Consider the following 17,579-nt stretch of genomic DNA (forward strand, 5'->3'; position numbering starts at 1 on the left):
AGAGGGGCTGGGGCCTTCTCCTCACTTCCTCACTGAGGCACCTCTGGCCTGTGAGCTCCAAAGGGCAGGGACACGGCCAGGGGCCCATAGCGGCCCTGGGACGACCGGTCAGTGCACAGATGGTCTCTTGGCCCCCGGTGCCTGCAGCAGTGCTCTCGAGGTGCAGTGCTGGCTCTGCTGGTGTTCTGACGCTCGTGGTGGGCTCTGGCGTCACCTGGTCCCCAGAGCAGGACGGCCCTTCTCTGTGCCTGGCCCGTGCGGCCCCTGCTGCCCCCCTTCCTCCTGAGTGTTTTTTCCCCTCGGAGGGACCTGTCCTCTTGGCGTAGCCCCTGTGTCCTGCCCCTCCCCAGGCTGCTCCACCACCTATGGGGCTCGCAGCGTCCGCGTGTGTTTCTGCAAGCAGAGCTCCGTGTTCTGTGGACGTGTGATGAGGGTGTCCTGCCCCACAGGTGTCGCCGTCCTGATGCATCTCAGTAGGGACGTGGAGCCAGCGTCTGTCTTTGGAGGCCAGGCCTGTTCCCAGAGTGGAATGTCCAGCGCAGGCAGCTTACAATTCCCGGCGTGTCGGCCCCCACCTGCGTTTTGGTTGATTGTGGAATTCCACATGTGCACGCGCAGGAGTAACCAGAATCCTGGGGCCACAGGGACAGACTCGGGCTCCAGCCAGTGGGCCTGGAAACCCAGAGGTGAACTCTTCTAGAAACTGAGGAAGCGGAGGGGTCCGGAGGCCGGCGGGGGCAGGGGAGGGGCACTGGCATCCCTGAGGCTGATCTGCCTGTGCCCTTTAGCCCTGCCCGCCTGCCGCCCCTCCCACGGGCCCTGCCCTCTGGCCCCGGAGCCTTTGCCCCCACCCCCCGCACGCACGTCCTCTGTCTGCCTGAAGCCCACCACTCATTGTACAGACCTTGCCCAGCTTCCCTGAAGAAGGGGTGCTCGCTCGCTCCCCCCAGGCGTGCCCATCTCTCCGGACATCTGTCATCTGTTATTTGTGTCGTGCCCCCACCTCCCACCTAGGGCCCAGCCTCTGGCCGTCGGTGTCTGGGTGCTGGTTTCCCTGGAGCCCGAGTCCCTGTGGCAGGACCCACAGCCGGTCCACTTCCTGGACCCTCGTGTCCTCAGGGCTCCCGGTGCCTGATCGCCGAAAGCTTTACCCGGAGACCCCGCTGCCCACCGTGCTGACCGCTGACCGAGGGGTTGGCTTTATATTTCCTTTGCCAGATGGACCGTGGGCCCCACGTCTCAGGCTGCCCTCGGGTCCCGGCGCCGGGGGCCTGTGAAGCCCTCGGTGCTGATGACTGAGCCTGACAGGGTCAGCGGCTCGAGGGCCCAGCTTCTGGTCGGAACCCGCAGGCACTGGCCGCAGGGCAGGCAGGCAGACTGCTGCTGGGGGGGATTCCCGTGGGGGCTCCTGGGTGTGGGCTGTCGCGTTCAGGCCGAGCCGTGCTGACCACGAAGGGCTGCCTCTCAAGACCCACGGTGCAGTGCAGTGGGTTGTCCAGGAAGATGGCTCTGCTACCGACCGTGGGACGGTTGTGAGCTCAGGGAATTACTGAAACACTCAGTTTGAAGAAGCATCCAGACTGCACGCTGGGTGGTGAGATTTGATTGGAGAGCTCGTGAGTAGTGGTGACGGGGATGGTGGAGACGCAGGGCTGGCTGAGGGCTTGAAAGGCAAAAATAGCTGTTTTAGAGAAGCTATATTTAATTTTAGATTTGAGTGGGAGAGCTGGGAAGAAACGGGCATGTGGGCAGTGGTAAGCACGGGCTCTGGGAGTTTCCCCGAACGGAGGCTCAGGCTATTCTGACGGTCACATGGGTGGACAGGGAGCCTCGGTGGGACAGGTGCCACCTGAGGTCAGCGGCAGATGTTCACTCGCTAGTAAGAAGTCCACGGGTTTGGGGTGCAGGATATTTATAGATGAGCAAGTACACAGGAGAAGCCCAGGTACCCGGCGCACAGAGTGTGTGTGTCCCATGCAGGGCCCCGGGACGTGCCCTGCGCCCCCCGCCCCCCACAGCCATTTCCACCCCCATGTTGACGCCTTTGTGTCTGTCTCTTCATAAAGAGGAAGCTTTTTCATAAGAGCAACGGTGTGTGTGACGAGATAAGACCAACCGACCTTTCAGAACTCCAGGCTTTCGTTTCACTTTTGCTTTATTCTGAGTGTTGGCGTCAGTGTGGAAACCCCTGTTTAGCCCACACTGGCTGCAGCATAGGGTTTGGGCCTGTGGGACTTTGTGTCTAACAAAAAACGCGGCCCCGGGAGCCTGGAATGTCTCCCCATGGTCCTGGGGACCCGCCCCCTGCCTGGACACGGCTGCCTGGGGGCCACAGCTCCCAGGGCTTCGGGTGCTAGCTCCGCAGTTTTACAATATTCTGTCCATACTAAACCGGATTCTTGAAACGCTTGCTTTGTATGTATTTTTATAAGTAACAGCAGAAAACCAAGATTGATTCTCTGGGCAGGGTTTTTGTGTTGCTCTCACATTGCCCTGGACAGCTTTCTGCAGAATGTACACGCTTCATGTCTAACCTACTCGGCCAAGCACAGGGCTGACCCTGACCAGCCCCCCAGGTACGTTTCGGGGATACACGAGCCCCAGCCCCAGGAACCACTGCTTTGGCAACTCCGGAACCCTGGGCATGTGTCCTTCCAAAGAGGAGCCTGTCACCCAGACTCCCCGTTCTGCCCTCGTTACAGCTCCTGTCCCGTAGTGTCCCCCAACCCCCACTGTGTTTGGGGACGAGTTGGCGCACCCCTCTGGGCTCCAGCATGAGCTGTTCTGTACGGCCCAGGGGTGAGCGAGGGTTCTGGACCCAGCCCTGCAGCGATTCGGGGAGGCCCTGCCCTGCAGAGGTACTGGGGTGCCTGGGTGAATAGGGAGGCCGGTGTGTCCTGCAGAGGCTGGGCAGGGCAACCTGGGGTCAGAGGGTGACGTGGCCGCCGTGCAGACCTCCGAGCAGAGGGCTGTGCTCTGGCTGCGTGTGGAGCGCCCGCCTAGGAGCTGCCCTGTTGCATCTTGGAGGAGGGTGGGTCTCGGGTTCTGCAGGTGAAGCAGTAGGAACTGGTAGGAAAGATGGTGGCAAGTGTGACTCCCAAATGTGTGTCCTCTGAGCGGACCGACTGTCTTAGTGGGGAGGGCGGGCAGGGGAGTGGGACGGCAGCTGTACTGTGACGATGCACACAGCGCTAGAGCCCGGGCAGCAGCCAAGGGTCGTCCCAGTGCCCGGCCACGTCCAAGGTCGTGAGGTGCATGGAGGAGGGATGGCCAGCCCCATCTCGTCCTGCTGCTCCTTGCACTCGGCCTTTGCTCTGACCAGCCGGTTGACCTTGGGAAGCTGCCCACCTCCCTGAGTGTGCCTCAGTTTCCCCACCTGTCCAGGCCCACCCACTGTGGGGTATGGACCACACCCTGCACCCGGCAGGACTGTCCCTGCGCCCCTCTCCAGCGGCCGGCCCTGCCTGGCTGCATCTCACTTAGCCATGCCCTCACGTGCTGCACATGCCATTTGGGGGTGTTAACTGACTTGGGGTACTTGATTCGTCTGTTGCATTGCTCCTGGAACTGCTTCTTTGTGGCCTCACGGCAACCCTCATTCTGAGCGGTGTCCATTGAGTTGATGAGCAGTTCCCTTCAGTTCTTGCCCACATGGGGGGACCCTCTGCCCCCAACTCTGGGTTTCTGGGCTGGGAGCAGCAGGGGGCCTCCTGGCCTCTGGCAGCTCCCCAAGTGGCCCAGCAGGTAAGCCCCAGCGCCTCACTGCCCTGGGGTCCCATCCTGGTGAGTGGCAGACCTCTCTCCGTGCGCCCATGATTCCCAGGGCCCCAAGTATTTGCTGTAGCTCCCCCATTCATCCAGGCTGCCCCCACTCCCTAGGCCCCATCCTCAATAGTGGTTTGTCCACCTCCTGGGTCTCACCTGGGCCTGCCGTCCTTGACAAATGCTTCATTCAGATGCCGGGCGTCTAAATGGCTTAGATACGAGTCCCGTTTTGTTTGTTATAAGACATGAGGAAATGTCACCTCCGGACCAGTCCTCAGTGCCCCATGTAACTCGCAGCTCCTGCCTCTGGCTGGCCCCTGCGTCTGTCACATAGGCGACCTTCAGCTCACCTGTCCCCTGGTGGCCCCCTAGGTGGCATCCAGCTTGCTGCCACCCGCGACACTGGCGTCAGCCGTCTGTCCAGTCACCTGCACCTGTGTGAGCAGCTTGGGGAGCCAGGCCTCCCGCTGCCAAATACATATGTTCAGGCCCTACCTGGCCAGGCTGCAGTCATTCTCAGGGAACTTTCGGGGAGACCCACCTGAGTTGTGGTCCTTTCTAGAACCTCTGCCAGCTACTGGCACCCGGGCCCCTTGGAGCAGCCACACCTCCTCCTCTCGTGCTCTCCTGGCCGCAGGTGTTGTTAGAGGCTTGCACGGCTGACGGGGGTCCCTCAGTGTGGCGTCACTCCAGTGTGCATGCCCAGTGCACACACGCCATCACGGCGCCCTAACTGGCCCGTCCACTCCCAGAGATGGTGTGTTTCCCCCGATTGACCCAGCCTGGTACAGGGACAGCAACGTGTGGATTAGAGGGACGTGTACACGCTGAAGATCCTTGTCTCCTACCGAGCAGGGCCGTGGCTCCGCGGTGGTTGTGAAACACGAGGCACTTGGACCAGTGGGCCCGAGGCGATGCCGGGGGCCTTTGTGGCCTTCGCAGAGAAGGGGGTGGTGCCCGTGAGTCAGAGCTGTGTGACCACGCTGCCTCACTTAGAGCTCTGGGCCGACTGGTGAATTCGCTGTGAATTGGTGAACGTTTCCCATGTGAAATGAGAATTGTCCCTTTCAGACCTCTCACCACGGGACATTTCAGGTATACTCCAAGCGTGTCAGCCTAGGCCGTCCTAACATGGTACCCCAGGAGGCGCTAGAACGCGAGTCTCTCTGTCTCTGGGTCCTGGAGGCTGGACGTGCGAGCGCCAGGTGTGGCCAGGGCTGCTTTCTCATCAGGCCTCTCCTTGGCGTGCGCATGTGCATGTGTGTGTGTGTGTGTGTGTGTGTGTGTGTGTGTGTGTGCCTGTGCCTGAGACCGTGGGTCACGTCATAACCACCTGTGAAGCTCTCGTCATGGCACCGTGTCACCGGCGGCGTCCGGGCTCTGCCAGCTCTCCGCATCTCGCTGCACCACTGAGTTCCAGGTTCCCCTCTGGCGCTTTCTCCCCCGACCTGGAATCAGCTTCGCTCAGGGCCCTGTGTCCTGTGGGTGAAAATGGTGTCTGAGGCCACAGGCAGCCCACAATTTCCCTGGCCCCTGGGCATGTCACCGCTGGGACCCGCTCTACTGGGGGCTCTGGATGAAGTGGGTTGGAACAGGTGCTTCACCTTCCAATCGAGTTTAAATCAGCCACGTGCTGGGGACGTGTATGTCAGTGTCATTCATGTTAAACCCCTTTGTAATGGGACAGTTTATCGTAGCCGATTTTCAGTAGTTAAATAACTCAGCCAGGGACTCTAAATGTCATTCCTCTCAGGAGTGTGTCACAAACCTTCATTTAGCTCACGGGCAGGGTGACTGCCTGGCACGTGGGAGGTGACTGGGGCTCCTGGTAACGATGGGCAGGCTGCAGCTGTTGGCGGCATCTGGAGAGGGCTGCAGGTCCCTGCACTGCCTGCTTGTCCCTTCCCTGTCCCCTCTGCCGAGGCTTCTGCCTCCTTAGGGACTGGCCCCCAACCCCTGGGGCCCCGGCCAGTTGTCACCTGGGAGCAAGAACCTCCCTCTCTGGACCTCCAGCCCCATCTGCCCCCCAAGTGCTGCCTGCACAGCTGCCATCTGCCAGGTGCCACCTCACCCACTGGGCAGGATGGCCCCTATCAGGGGCTTTGCTGTGAACAGGTCCTAGGGAACCCTCCCCGGGCCGGGCTCTCTGAGCCGGTGTCCAGCACAAAGCTGCTCATTTGGGGTGTGGGGAGTGGACACCTGCCCTCTCTCCCTGGGCCACCCCTGCCCCTTCCTATATGTTCCTGATGGGGAGAAATACTAGGAGTCCGCAAAGCCGCAGCCTCACCCTCTGGCCAGCAGAGGAGAGCAGCATAGCCGTCTCGGGGTGAAATTGCCATGTCTAGCCTGCCCACTGCCCGGTACCTGACCACAGTACCCTCCGAGGGCTTGGCCAAAACCGCCTGGAAACGGCCTGGTGGCTCCATTCCACCAGACACTCTCTGTTCTGTGTTTCCAGTCTGGCCAGGATTTTCTGGCACCATCTTTGCAGTGACACTGCTCTTCCCTCAGCCCCACCCCACCAGAGTTGTGCATACCCATGTGGCTGTCACAGCTGCGCCCGCCGTCGTCACTGTGGCCCCGCAGCGCCAGGTCATCTGGCACAGGCTGAGGCCCGTGGCCGGCGTGCACAGGGCGCGCGTGACAGTGAGGATACGTGGAGGCTGGGGGCCGGGCCTGGGAGGGACGCAGGCGGTAGAGCCAGCGAGGAGAGGCGGGCCAGAAGGCGCAGGATGGGACGGTCCAGCCAGGGGCAGTCTATGCTCAGGACAAGTGGCCAGAGCCCACAGATGGTTCTGGAAGGAGCTGACGCAGGCCTTCCAAGTCCTGGGGCTGGTTTCTGCCTCCTCTGGGGCAAGGCTGAGCCCAGCAGAGAGCACAAAGAGCTGTGGGGACCCAGTGAAGTAGCTGGAAAATACGTGGGCTCTCAGCCCGGGAAGCCGGGACTCCCTCCCCGCCCCCCGGACCCTGTAGGGGTGCGATTTACACAGCACTGTATCTATTCAGTGTGTGTGTACACATACATATATACACACGTGCGTAATGTACACACGCACAAGTATATATAATGTACACACATGCGTATATAATGTACACACATGCATACACACGCATACATAATGTACATAGGTATATACACACATGCATACATAATGTACATCCACACATATCTACACACACACATGCGTGTGCGTGCACTGACAGAACCGCCTCTCCCAGCCTCCAGGCGGTGCCAGGCGGCGCCCTGCAGGTCTGTGGGGCTCTGTCTCAGGCCACGTCCGGTCCCCACCCTCCTGCTCCTCCTGTCACCGGCAGCTTGTCTGTTTGCTGAGGGTCAGAGCCTGTGCTGGTCACTCACACATCCTTCCTTTCTTGCTGCAAAACTGAGAAACCAGGACGGTGCCCACTGCGGTGCACATGGCAGCCAGAGCAAATATGTGGCCCACGTGCAATGGCCGAGTGAAGCCCGTGGCTGCCGACCAGCCTCCAGGAAACATGTTGCTAATTAACCAGACAACAGCTGCGCTCCGTGCCCCGACTCGGGGTGCTGGGCAGGCTTGGGTCCCGTATCCCGTCTCGTCAGCTCCTCCCTGTCGGTCCACACGGGATGGGGCGCTGCACCCCTGGGTTCCCTCGGAGCCCCGTCTGCAGGCCTCAGGTGCATGGGGTGGGGCTGCGTGTGGTCTTTGTGGAACCTGTGAGATACTGTTGCTTCTGTCCACGGTTTGTAGTAGGAACCATCTGGCACCTGAAGGAAAGTGGCTGCAGACGCTGTGCCATCGCGTGTGTTGACTGGCGGAGCCGTTGTGCTCTCTGTGGCCTGTCACTCTGCCAGCACAGGCACCAGGCTTGAGGAGCGGTTTATGGGAACCAACAGAGAACTCTCCAGGAACTGGACGTCTCTGCACGTTGGGAGGAGACAGCCCGCTGGCGTTGTCACAGCAGAGCAGGATGATGAGCCCCAGGACCGTCCCCTCGGAGCCGGCACCCTGGACGGTGAGGGCAGCCAGCCCTCCCGACGCGCGAAGGGCGCCGTCTCAGGAGCAGGAAGGAAGTGTCGTCTTTGTCTCTGTATTGCGTCCTCTTTTCCCTCCGCAACAAAATTATAAAATAGTAACAAAGGGGGGAAGGTTGTAGTGTTTTATACCAAGTGTTAATAAAGGAAAGGCTACAGACTTGTGGGGTTAAATAGCTACTTAGAGAAAGTTGCGTGTTCTCAACGTGGATGTTGGGAAATTAGGCATTTCTGAAAATAGTGCTCAGGCTTTTACCACAAGAAGTTAGACGGACCCTTCGAGTCTGATCACAGTGCAGGAGAGGCTCTTGGAAGAGCTGAAATCAGTGTGATTGAGCAGGTCGCAGAGGGGACCACGCACATCAAACTGGTTCTGTGAGCAGATTAAATAAAATAGAGTATCAGTCAGCATAGGATAAAAAGGGTTAGAGACAGAAATATTAGCAGCGAAACTGTAGGTCAGGACTGCTGTCAACCCACAGGGGAATGTCCTGGGCAGATTCACTCAATTTTCCTGAAGTCACACACGATGGGAAATTTGGTAGGGGAGGAAAAACCTGCTGAGGACTTCCAGAGGTTTCCTCATTGACAAAAACACTGAAGTGAAATGGAGAGAAAAGAGAAATCTGGGTGAACAGTAGTCCTAGAAACACTGACAGAGCAGTCAGACATCTCCGTGGAAATTCCTCTGTGGAGGCGGCTGGCTGTGGCCCTGACACGCCGCAGGACCTGCCCAGAGCAGGCAACGCTGGGACAGGGCCGGGGCCCAGCCTCCCCGAGGACTCGGCGGTGGCTCCATCCCAGAGACGTCGGCTCCGTCCCAGAAGCACACCCAGCGAATCCTTGAAAAAGGACCTCGTATGGGCAGCTGCCCAGCCCTGTAGCCAGGGTTTGAATGTGGGAGAAGCCGTGAGCACCGCCTACTGATGGTGGGTGAGGGCAGGCGCGGGCTTGTCCACCAGACGCAGGGAGACCTGTGAGAGTCCAGCACCAGTCGTGACAAAGCAAGACAAAGCTCTCGGAGAGCCTGGGACGGAAGGTGTGTTCTCAGCAGGAAGACGTTCACTGGCAGCCTGGAGCCAGCGCCCGTGTACTGGGAAGCAGTCCGTCAACGTCAACCAGACAGCCAGTCTGCTCTCGCTGCTCCCGTCCAACCTCAGGCTGAGACGGGAGGTTCCCGCCGGGGCAGGGACGCCCCTTCCTCCCAGAACAGGAGGAAAGAGAGGGCCCGTCAACATGGCCTCGTTTGCAGACGTGTGGTTTCCAGGTGTGGCAGCGTCCAACAGGCAGCCAGGCCATGGCGGCTCCTGGGCACATAGCCTGTGGCCACTGTGAGCCGAGGGGCTCTGTAAGTGCCACCGGGCTCGTGGGACACCGTGACATAGGTGTGGGGAAGCTCACAGTTTCTGTATTGAGCATGTGTGGAAATGATAATAGTTCAGACATACCTACTGGGTTAAATAAACTATAAAGGCAATTTCATCACTTTTGTATTTCTTCAAAATGTGGCCCCTGGGAAATTTTAAATTATACACATGGTTTACATAGTGTCTTGTTGGGCAGTGCTGGTCTTGATAGGGAACCCAAGGGACTCTGCAGAGACCCGGGGACAGTCAGCATGAGTTCAGTTGCAGGTGACAGACCCAACAAGGTGAGGTGGGGTGGGGCCCGTCAGGGTCGGCCACTGAGGGCTTGTGTCACCGTGGACCTTCTCATCTGTCTTTTCTTCACTGACATATTTGAAGTGTGTGTTATTGCAAATAATCAGAAACTGCATCTGCTGATCGTGGAGCCTTTGTGTCTCTGATTCTGTCGCCCCTGCCCGCCCCATCCTGGCTGGGCACCTGAGGTCAAGTTCATAGTCGCCTATGATGTGCCAGGTGCGAAGCCAGAACCTCACGGCACTTCAGGTACAGCCGTCTGGCCACCCAGGGCTCTTCCTGACCTGGCCGCTCTGCTGGACCCCGTGTGTGCATCACTCCCACTCCCTCCCCGTGTTTGCTCTGTCCCTGTCACCTGCGCGGCCTGTCCCCCTCTCCCTGGAGCCACAACCTGTCTTCCCAGAGTCCCCCCGACCAGATCCGTGGTGGCACATTCTCTGCTGGGCTCCCGCCATGACCACCTTGGGCTGCACAGCCACCCGAATTCCCTGGGCTTCCTGGGCTCCACTCTGGCCAGCTCCATACATGGCGGCTGAGTGCTGCAAAAGTGTCCTTGTGTCGCGTCAGGCCCGGGTGCAGGGCTGCCTGTGGGGTGTGAGGTAGGGGCCGAGTGCCATCGACTCCGGGAGGGAGCCCCCCACCCCACTCCTTGGCTGTCCCTCAGGTGACATCAGGATGGAACGGGAAGGCGGGGCAACAGGTGGCCGGTGACACACCCAGCCATCCTGGAGGGCACGGCAGGCCCGGCGCTGGGCGACGTCCATGCAAGGAGCCCACAGGAGAGACTTCCACAGTGACCCGCCCCTGTCTCCCCAGATCGCGGCCATGACGCTGACACTCTTCCCCGTCCGGCTGCTGCTCGCCGCCTTCATGATGCTGCTCGCCTGGCCCTTTGCGCTCGTCGCCTCGCTGGGACCCACCGAGAGGGACCCTGAGCAGCCCCTGGCCTTGTGGCGGAAGTAAGTCCTTGTCCGCGGTGGCGTGGGGGCACCGGCCGTGTGTCCGTCCTCACAGCTTCTCCTGTCCACCCAGCGTGGAATAGTCCATGTCCCGGGGGGCACTCCCCGTCCCGGACCTGCTGCCTCCCGCCCCTGGTCTGGTCTCGGGTGCTCCTCCGGCTTCGTAGCCCTAAATGCCTCCTCGCTTTTAGCACCGAGCTCTGTAGATGGGCCTGCTGTGAACACGTCTTAACTAAAGGCTCACATGGACCTCAGAGAATTAAGTTAAGTCACTGCGTCTTCCTGTGTAGCTGCCTCGCGCTGTTCTTTGCCTCACCGTGTGCCTCGGAGTGAAGAAACTGGCGGGTGGCCTAACAGCTCTAAGTATTTTCAGTCTTAGAAGGTATCACTCCTATCAAAAACCAAAGTCTTGGCCAGCCTTCTACCCTGTTTCCCCGAAAATAAGACCTAGGCAGAGAGTCAGCTCTAATGCGTCTTTTGGAGCAAAAATTAATACAAGACTCGGTATCATATATCATATATCATATTATACTATATTACATTATACCCGGTCTTAATGTAAAATAAGACCAGGTCTTACATTTTTGCTCCAAAAGACACATTATTGCTGATTGTCCGGCTAGGTCTTAATTTCGGGGAAACATGGAATGTTTTAACATTGCTAATCAATCACAAGGGGTCCTTAAACAGCTTATTTGGAAACAGAAACATGAGTTGTTTAGTGTGGGGGTTGGCCAAAGGGCCCCCAGGCCACACCTGGCTGCCACCTGTTTCTGTAAATAAAGTTTTATTGGGAAACAGGCGTGCACACGCGTCATGCACTGTCCTGGCCACCGCCTTGGAGAGCGGAGTGATGGTGGCACAGGCCCTGCGGCCACAGAGCTCAACACGTGCTGCCTGGCCCCTCACAGTGGGACATATTAGCTCAGCTGTCCTTTCTCTAGAAAGAGCGGGAACTACAGAAACGTGGGTTCCGCGGGAACTGGGCTCTGTCCTCAGCGTGGGTCGCCACCCTGATGCCCACAGGCCCTGCAGACACGGTGGCCACATGCAGGCCAGGTGCGGACGTTAAGGTCCCAGGGTTTGCTGTGCTGGTGTTGAACGTGGTGCGTCCAGGCTTGGGGACGGGCCTGGTGTCCAGGGGACCCTTCTTGCAGGGTCCCCATGTGCTCTCCTCATGGTGTTTCACGTTCCCGGTCTCTCTAGCTCCCCAGAACACCTGAGGGCAGGCCGGGGCTGTGTCCCCACTGTGTCCCCAGTGCCACGCCTGGCCTGGGGCTGCTGCTGGGCCCATCAGCTGTGGTCCCCGGGCCTGGGGCCCCACAGGCTATGGTGCTTCATCTAGCCTAGGAGTTACGATTTCTCTCGGAGATTGTGGTGCACCTAGTGCTATTGTTTTTAATGTTATGAACTATAAAATATGAATTTAGTATCAAATATATAATCAAGCAGAATAAATCTAGGCCAAGTAGGAATCAGGGTTTCCATCTCACAAGGCTAAGGACCCATCGCTAGAAAGCAGAGATTTCGGAATTTCTGACAAATTACAGGTGACTTAATGGAAAGTTTGCAGTATTAGCAATGGTCGGGAAGTGACAGTGCCAGGCGCTTTGTGCCTGGAGCCCCCTCCCTCCCGCTCTCAGCCCCCTCCCTCCCGCGCCGCCCCCTCCTTCCCGCTCGGCCCCCTCTCTCCCGCTCTCGGCCCTCTCCTCCACCTGCAGATTATATCTTTTCAAAATAGACGGCTCTGGACTGTTTTCCGCTGGGCGAGCTAACTCCAGGTGGCCTTTCTTGTGTATGAATAATTCACTAATGTGCCACGGCGAACAGTGCCCACAGCCCAGCCTCACAGACGCCCGGGCCTATGGAAAGGCCACCAGGGACAGGTGGGGGCCGGCAGTTTCTCAGGAGCCGTGGTGTCTGGGGTGGGTACCATTCATCCGTGTGTGTGCGTGTGGGTCTGTGGCTGTGTATATACATGTGTACATACATGTGTACAAGTGTGAGCATGCACAGGTGTGTACATGTGTATATACGTGTGTGAGTGCACGCGTCTGTACATATATGTGCATGTGAGTGAGTATGCATGTGTGTGAGCATGCACATGTGTGCGTTATATGTGTGGCATGTAGGTGTTTGCATGTCTGTTTGCATGCACGTGTGTGCATGTGTGTGCATGTATGTGTCTGCTCGTCTGTTTGCATGTGTGTGAGCATGCACGTGTGTGCATTATATGTGTGGCATGTAGGTGTTTGCATGTCTGTTTGCATGCACGTGTGTGCATGTGTGTGCATGTATGTGTCTGCTCGTCTGTTTGCATGTGTGTGAGCATGCACGTGTGTGCGTGTGCTCCAGCTGCATACATCGCCCACGCACTTCCCGTAGCACAGCCCTCGGGGCCCCACGCAGCAGTGTTTTGGGGAAGTCACTCGTGCTCGGCCCTGGGCTGGGTCTGGTGCTCAAGGGGAAACAAAGGAGAGTGAACACCCCACACGGAACTCCTGGAAGGCTTTGGGACACAGAGAGTTAAGAGGAAGCAGGTTTTGAAATAGCGGGTCCAGTGCACACACTTGTGCCCCACACGGAGCAGCACCGTGCGGCCGTCTGGGCAGTCACTGCGCGCTGCGAACTGTGCGGTTCTGACACCCTGGTGCGAGATCAGGGAGGTTTATGCTGGATGTAACTTAGTGTCATGCAAACCTTCCTAAAGCGGAAGTCTTAGGTCTGCAGTGAAGGGAGCCATGACACAATTTCACAGAAGGCACTCAAAGTTACTTTCAAAACACAGCGTTGTAAACATTGTCGCGTCTTCTTGCAAAACCCAACCAAACACCAGGCCAATGCCCAAGCCAGGCCGGGTGGGCAGACGGTGCTGCCCCTGCCGACTCCTGGGTTTTAGAAAGAGGGTATCCTAGTCCGCTCAGGGCCACCTTAAACCTAGAGCTGCTGGCTGGGGACTCAGACAAGAGACAAGCATTTCCGGAGGCTGGGAGGTGAGGTCAGGGTGCGGCCCGGTCGGCCGCAGGGATGGCCGCTTCCTAGCCGCAGACATCCCCTCCTCTCTGGGTCCCCGTGGCAGGCGCCCTGGTCCCTCTCCCTCTTCTTATAAGTACACGGGTCCTGTCGGATCAGAGCCGCACCGTGACCTCACTTAGCCTTAATTTCAAATACAGTCATGTTGGGGGTTGGGGCTTCGTTATACAAGATTGGGGGACACGATTCAGCCCATAGCAGAGGACACCTTTTCCTGAGTGCTCCGTGTGGGGACTCTGTTCCTAGATCTGAGGAGTCCATCTCCGTGACAACCCCAGTGCCACGTGTCCACTGGAGGCCAGAGCCTGGACTTGAATTACTTTGAGCTTTTCTCTGCTCTCCTGGAACCCTCCGCTCACACAGGGTCTCAGCTTGTGACTGTCCCAGAGAAGGCCAGCAGCACCCACACGCCCCTCGAGTCTGCTGCCCGGGGACCGTCCCTGCTCCTGGCCAGCGCGGCCCAGCATCGAGCCGCGAGCTCAAGGCTCCAGGATGTGGCCCAGGCCCCGCCTGCCATCACCAGCGGTCGGTGCTCAGCTCCCTGGGGTGGTCCCTGCCGCACTCCTCACGTTGTCTGTGGTTCCTGTTGTAGCAGCACCATTCAACATGCAGGCCCATATCCTCCCCGACCATGTGCGTCTTAAAGACCCAGTGACCAGGCCTTGTCCCACCCCCACGCACCTGCGTGCTCAGGGACGCAGGTCCCGGCAGTCATGCCCAGGGTGCGCAGTCAGGACGCTCCCTTGACCTGGACACCGTCCCCTCAGCTTCCGGTCACCCCCACTACCTCCGTGGCCCCTTCCCTCTTGCTGCAGCTCACTCTCCCAACCTTGGCTGCGGTCAATCCCCGTGCTCTTCTGATGAGCCCCTCTGGTTCTGGGACAGTGACAACTGTCCACAGGCCAACGGCTCCCAGACTCCTTCCTCCAGCCCAACTCTGCACTTACCTGTCTTAGGTGATCTCCAACTCAACGTGCCCACGCGGAGCTTCCGGGCTCCCATCTCCCCGCCTGTTCAAGCCTTGGCCCCGCCTCCGTTGATGGGACTCCATGTTGTTCGTGGCCAAGCCCAGGAGTCCCCTGGACCCTGTCTCCCACGCCTCCCATCCACACTGCGGGAAATGTGGTGGCGCCACCTCCAGAACACATTTGACCCTCCACCTGCTCCTACTTCCTGGTCCCGGGCCCCAGAGAAGCCTGTTGCGTGCTCTCCTGTAGTTCTATCTCGGAGGAGACAAGCGACAAGCGCAGTCAGAGCACAGCTCTCAGCTCTCGTCAGCCCCAGCCCTGGATCTGTGTCCGGGTCCCCCAGGAAAAGCCTCGTCCCGTCAGCACCTGCAGGGCCCTGGCGCTCTGCGCTTCCTCCCTCCGGGGCCTCCTGTCTCTCCAGCATTCGTGCGTGCTCCTGCCGCAGGACCCTTGCACAGGCCGTGCCCCCGTCCAGCCAGCTGCACACAGGGCCCGCCGTGGCCTTGCAGCTCCTCCTCTGCTGCTCCTCACCCTCCTGACTTCACTCTCCTTTTCTTTTTCTTTTTTCATGGATGGGACCTGTTTCTGATTTACTCCATAATTCACTAATCTTTAAAAAAACTCTTACTCCCCCCCGTAAAGTGAGCTCAAGGCAGGCATGGATTTCCGTCTGGGTGCCCTCCGAGCCTGCCGGAGAGTAAACACGGGGTGAATGACGGCGTCGGGACTGAGCTCTGACAACAGGGGTGTGGAAGGCATGTCTGCGGGCCCGTCCTTCCTGGTTCCAATGTGTGGGGTCCCGTCTGCATTGGCTCTGCTTTGCTGTTGGTGCCGTGCTCCTAAGGAAAGAGCTGTCACTTTATTGCGGACGCGCCCGGCTAGCACGTGGCAGGAGGCAGCTGCACATGTCTGTGCACTGCGGGCTCCTCACGGGGACAAGCTCTCCCGTCACCGTCGCAGCCATGGCCACATGCACATCAGCTGTCTTTCTTTCTATTTTACAGAATTTCAAAATACCTTGTGCTTTGTCTGTAGAAAATCACAGTGAGCCCTGAGCGAAGCCTCGGAATTGTCCGGCTCAGGTCGCGGCCGCTGCTGGGACCATGTTCTCGGCCTGTCTGCTGCCTCTTTGGGCACGGTCGGCTGGTTCTTGGGTCTGTTTCTGTCTTTTTTCTTTTTCCTTGTTTTTTGTCCAAGATTTTCTGGAGTATGAAGTTCTCTTCTTAGAAAGAGGACATGCGAGAGGAACTCGGGCGCATTCTGTGTCTGAAAATGCCTTTGTTCTCCCCGCAGAAGTGATGGGTCGTTTGGGCACAGAATAAGTTTCCAAACCTTGTGTCGGGGAGCTTTGAAGATGTGGTTCTGACACCGACGGCGGGTGCTGGGATAACCTGTTTGTTCCTCGTGGGAGGTCTCGGGGTCTTCTCTTTGTCCTTGGTGTTTTGGGAACAATCTTGCAGGAAATTTCTAAGTATGAGACTTTTAAAAATATTCATTGTGCTCAGCACGTTGACACGGTGTGAAAATCTGGGTCTCTATTCGGCTCTGAGGCTCTGTTTTCCTCATGTCTTACAGCCTGTCCTGCCCCCCTTTTTTCTGCATGTCTGGGAGGTTTCCTTCTCACTTTCCAGCCTTTCTCAGGAATTGGCCGTTGCTGCAGTGAGATCACTGACTGAAGAGCGTTTTCTTGTCCCCGTGCTTTTCTGGGCGCCCTGCTCTTGATTGTCAGTGACGGTGCTGATGGCAGTGGGGGCGTTAAACCCCCGTTCTGAGCACGACTGGGCTGCCTCAGGACCACAGCCTGTCCCCTGTCATGTGGCTGCTTCTGCCACACGTCTCAAGATGCTAACCTGTGTGCCAAGAGGAGGGTGGAGGTCCCCGCCCGTGTATAAGTACAGCTGTCTCCCGATCCACATCTCCTGGAAAAGCTCAGGCCACCTCGGTGTCATCGGCTACCTTTGCCCTGGGGACAGTGGTGTTGGGCCCCAGCGTTGTGCTCTCAGGCCAGCATTTATGCGGCCTTCCTGCAACCTGGGTGGGGACAGAATTCCTCCCAGACCATCAGAGGGTTATCAGGTTTGGGCCCCTGCCCCCTGTCCCTTTCTGTTGGGTAGTGTTTGAGCTTGACCTGAAGAGTGCCGGGTGTGTGTCTAACAGATCGAGCTTTGATCCCCATGTTTTTTAACTGCTCCCCTCTCCCTCCTGCCTTCCTAGGACTGGTTCTGTTCCCACTGCAGTTTCTGCCACAGCCCCATTTTTCCTCCCTACAACCCTCTTCTTCCTCCCCGCAGCCTTGTTTCTTCCTCCCCGCAGCCTTGTTTCTTCCTCCCCGCAGCCTTGTTTCTTCCTCCCCGCAGCCTTGTTTCTTCCTCCCCGCAGCCTTGTTTCTTCCTCCCCGCAGCCTTGTTTCTTCCTCCCACTACCCCGTTCTTCCTCCCCGCAACCTTGTTTCTTCCTCCCCGCAGCCTTGTTTCTTCCTCCCCGCAGCCTTGTTTCTTCCTCCCCGCAGCCTTGTTTCTTCCTCCCCGCAGCCTTGTTTCTTCCTCCCCGCAGCCTTGTTTCTTCCTCCCCGCAGCCTTGTTTCTTCCTCCCCGCAGCCTTGTTTCTTCCTCCCCGCAGCCTTGTTTCTTCCTCCCCGCAGCCTTGTTTCTTCCTCCCCGCAACCTTGTTTCTTCCTCCCCGCAGTCTTGTTTCTTCCTCCCCAGAGCCCTGTTCTTCCTCCTTGTGCATCAGTGAACATCTGTGGGCTCTGTTTTGCACATGTTTTTATTGTGAAAACGAGTGTGCAGTTGCACAGGTGATCAGGAGGTGAGCATCTGTGCAGTCACACCAGCCCCGCGGTGGGGCATCGAGCTGAGCCCCCAGCGTCTCGTGTGTAACCACCCAGTAGCTGTACCACGCGGACTCTCTGGCAACTGGCCCCACTCAGGTCACTGGCGCCTTGTTTTCCAGAATCCTTCGAGGGTTTCGAGCCCCTCGGAGAGCAGTCCAGTCAGGTGTGGGGCTCTTGTGTTTCTGCGGCAGCTTGACCCCGTCTGACCCCCAGACAACCTGCTGACACAGGGCTGTCTGTGAAGGAGACCCCTCCTCCCTGTGGACTGGCGTGGGTGCAGCCGTCCCCGTGGGGATTTAACGACGTGTTGGATAGTGATCTCGCTTGTAGCCGTCAGAGCAAACC

General features: G+C 58.4%; 1 protein-coding gene across 2 annotated transcripts in view; it reads left to right on the plus strand.

Annotated features, from left to right (window-relative positions):
* Nucleotides 1-17,579, plus strand: part of LPCAT1 (lysophosphatidylcholine acyltransferase 1) — a 42,144-nt gene that overhangs the window by 6,160 nt on the left and 18,405 nt on the right. For both annotated transcript variants that reach the window (XR_013993677.1, XM_081054216.1), the window contains exon 2: nt 10,258-10,400. Coding sequence is in view for 1 of the 2 variants with exons in the window: in XM_081054216.1 (XP_080910342.1) it covers nt 10,258-10,400 (143 nt within the window). In the remaining variant the exon portion in view is untranslated. The remainder of the gene's footprint in view (nt 1-10,257; nt 10,401-17,579) is intronic.

This window comes from Rhinolophus hipposideros, assembly GCF_964194185.1.
Source record: "Rhinolophus hipposideros genome assembly, chromosome: 7".
Lineage (NCBI taxonomy): Eukaryota > Metazoa > Chordata > Mammalia > Chiroptera > Rhinolophidae > Rhinolophus > Rhinolophus hipposideros.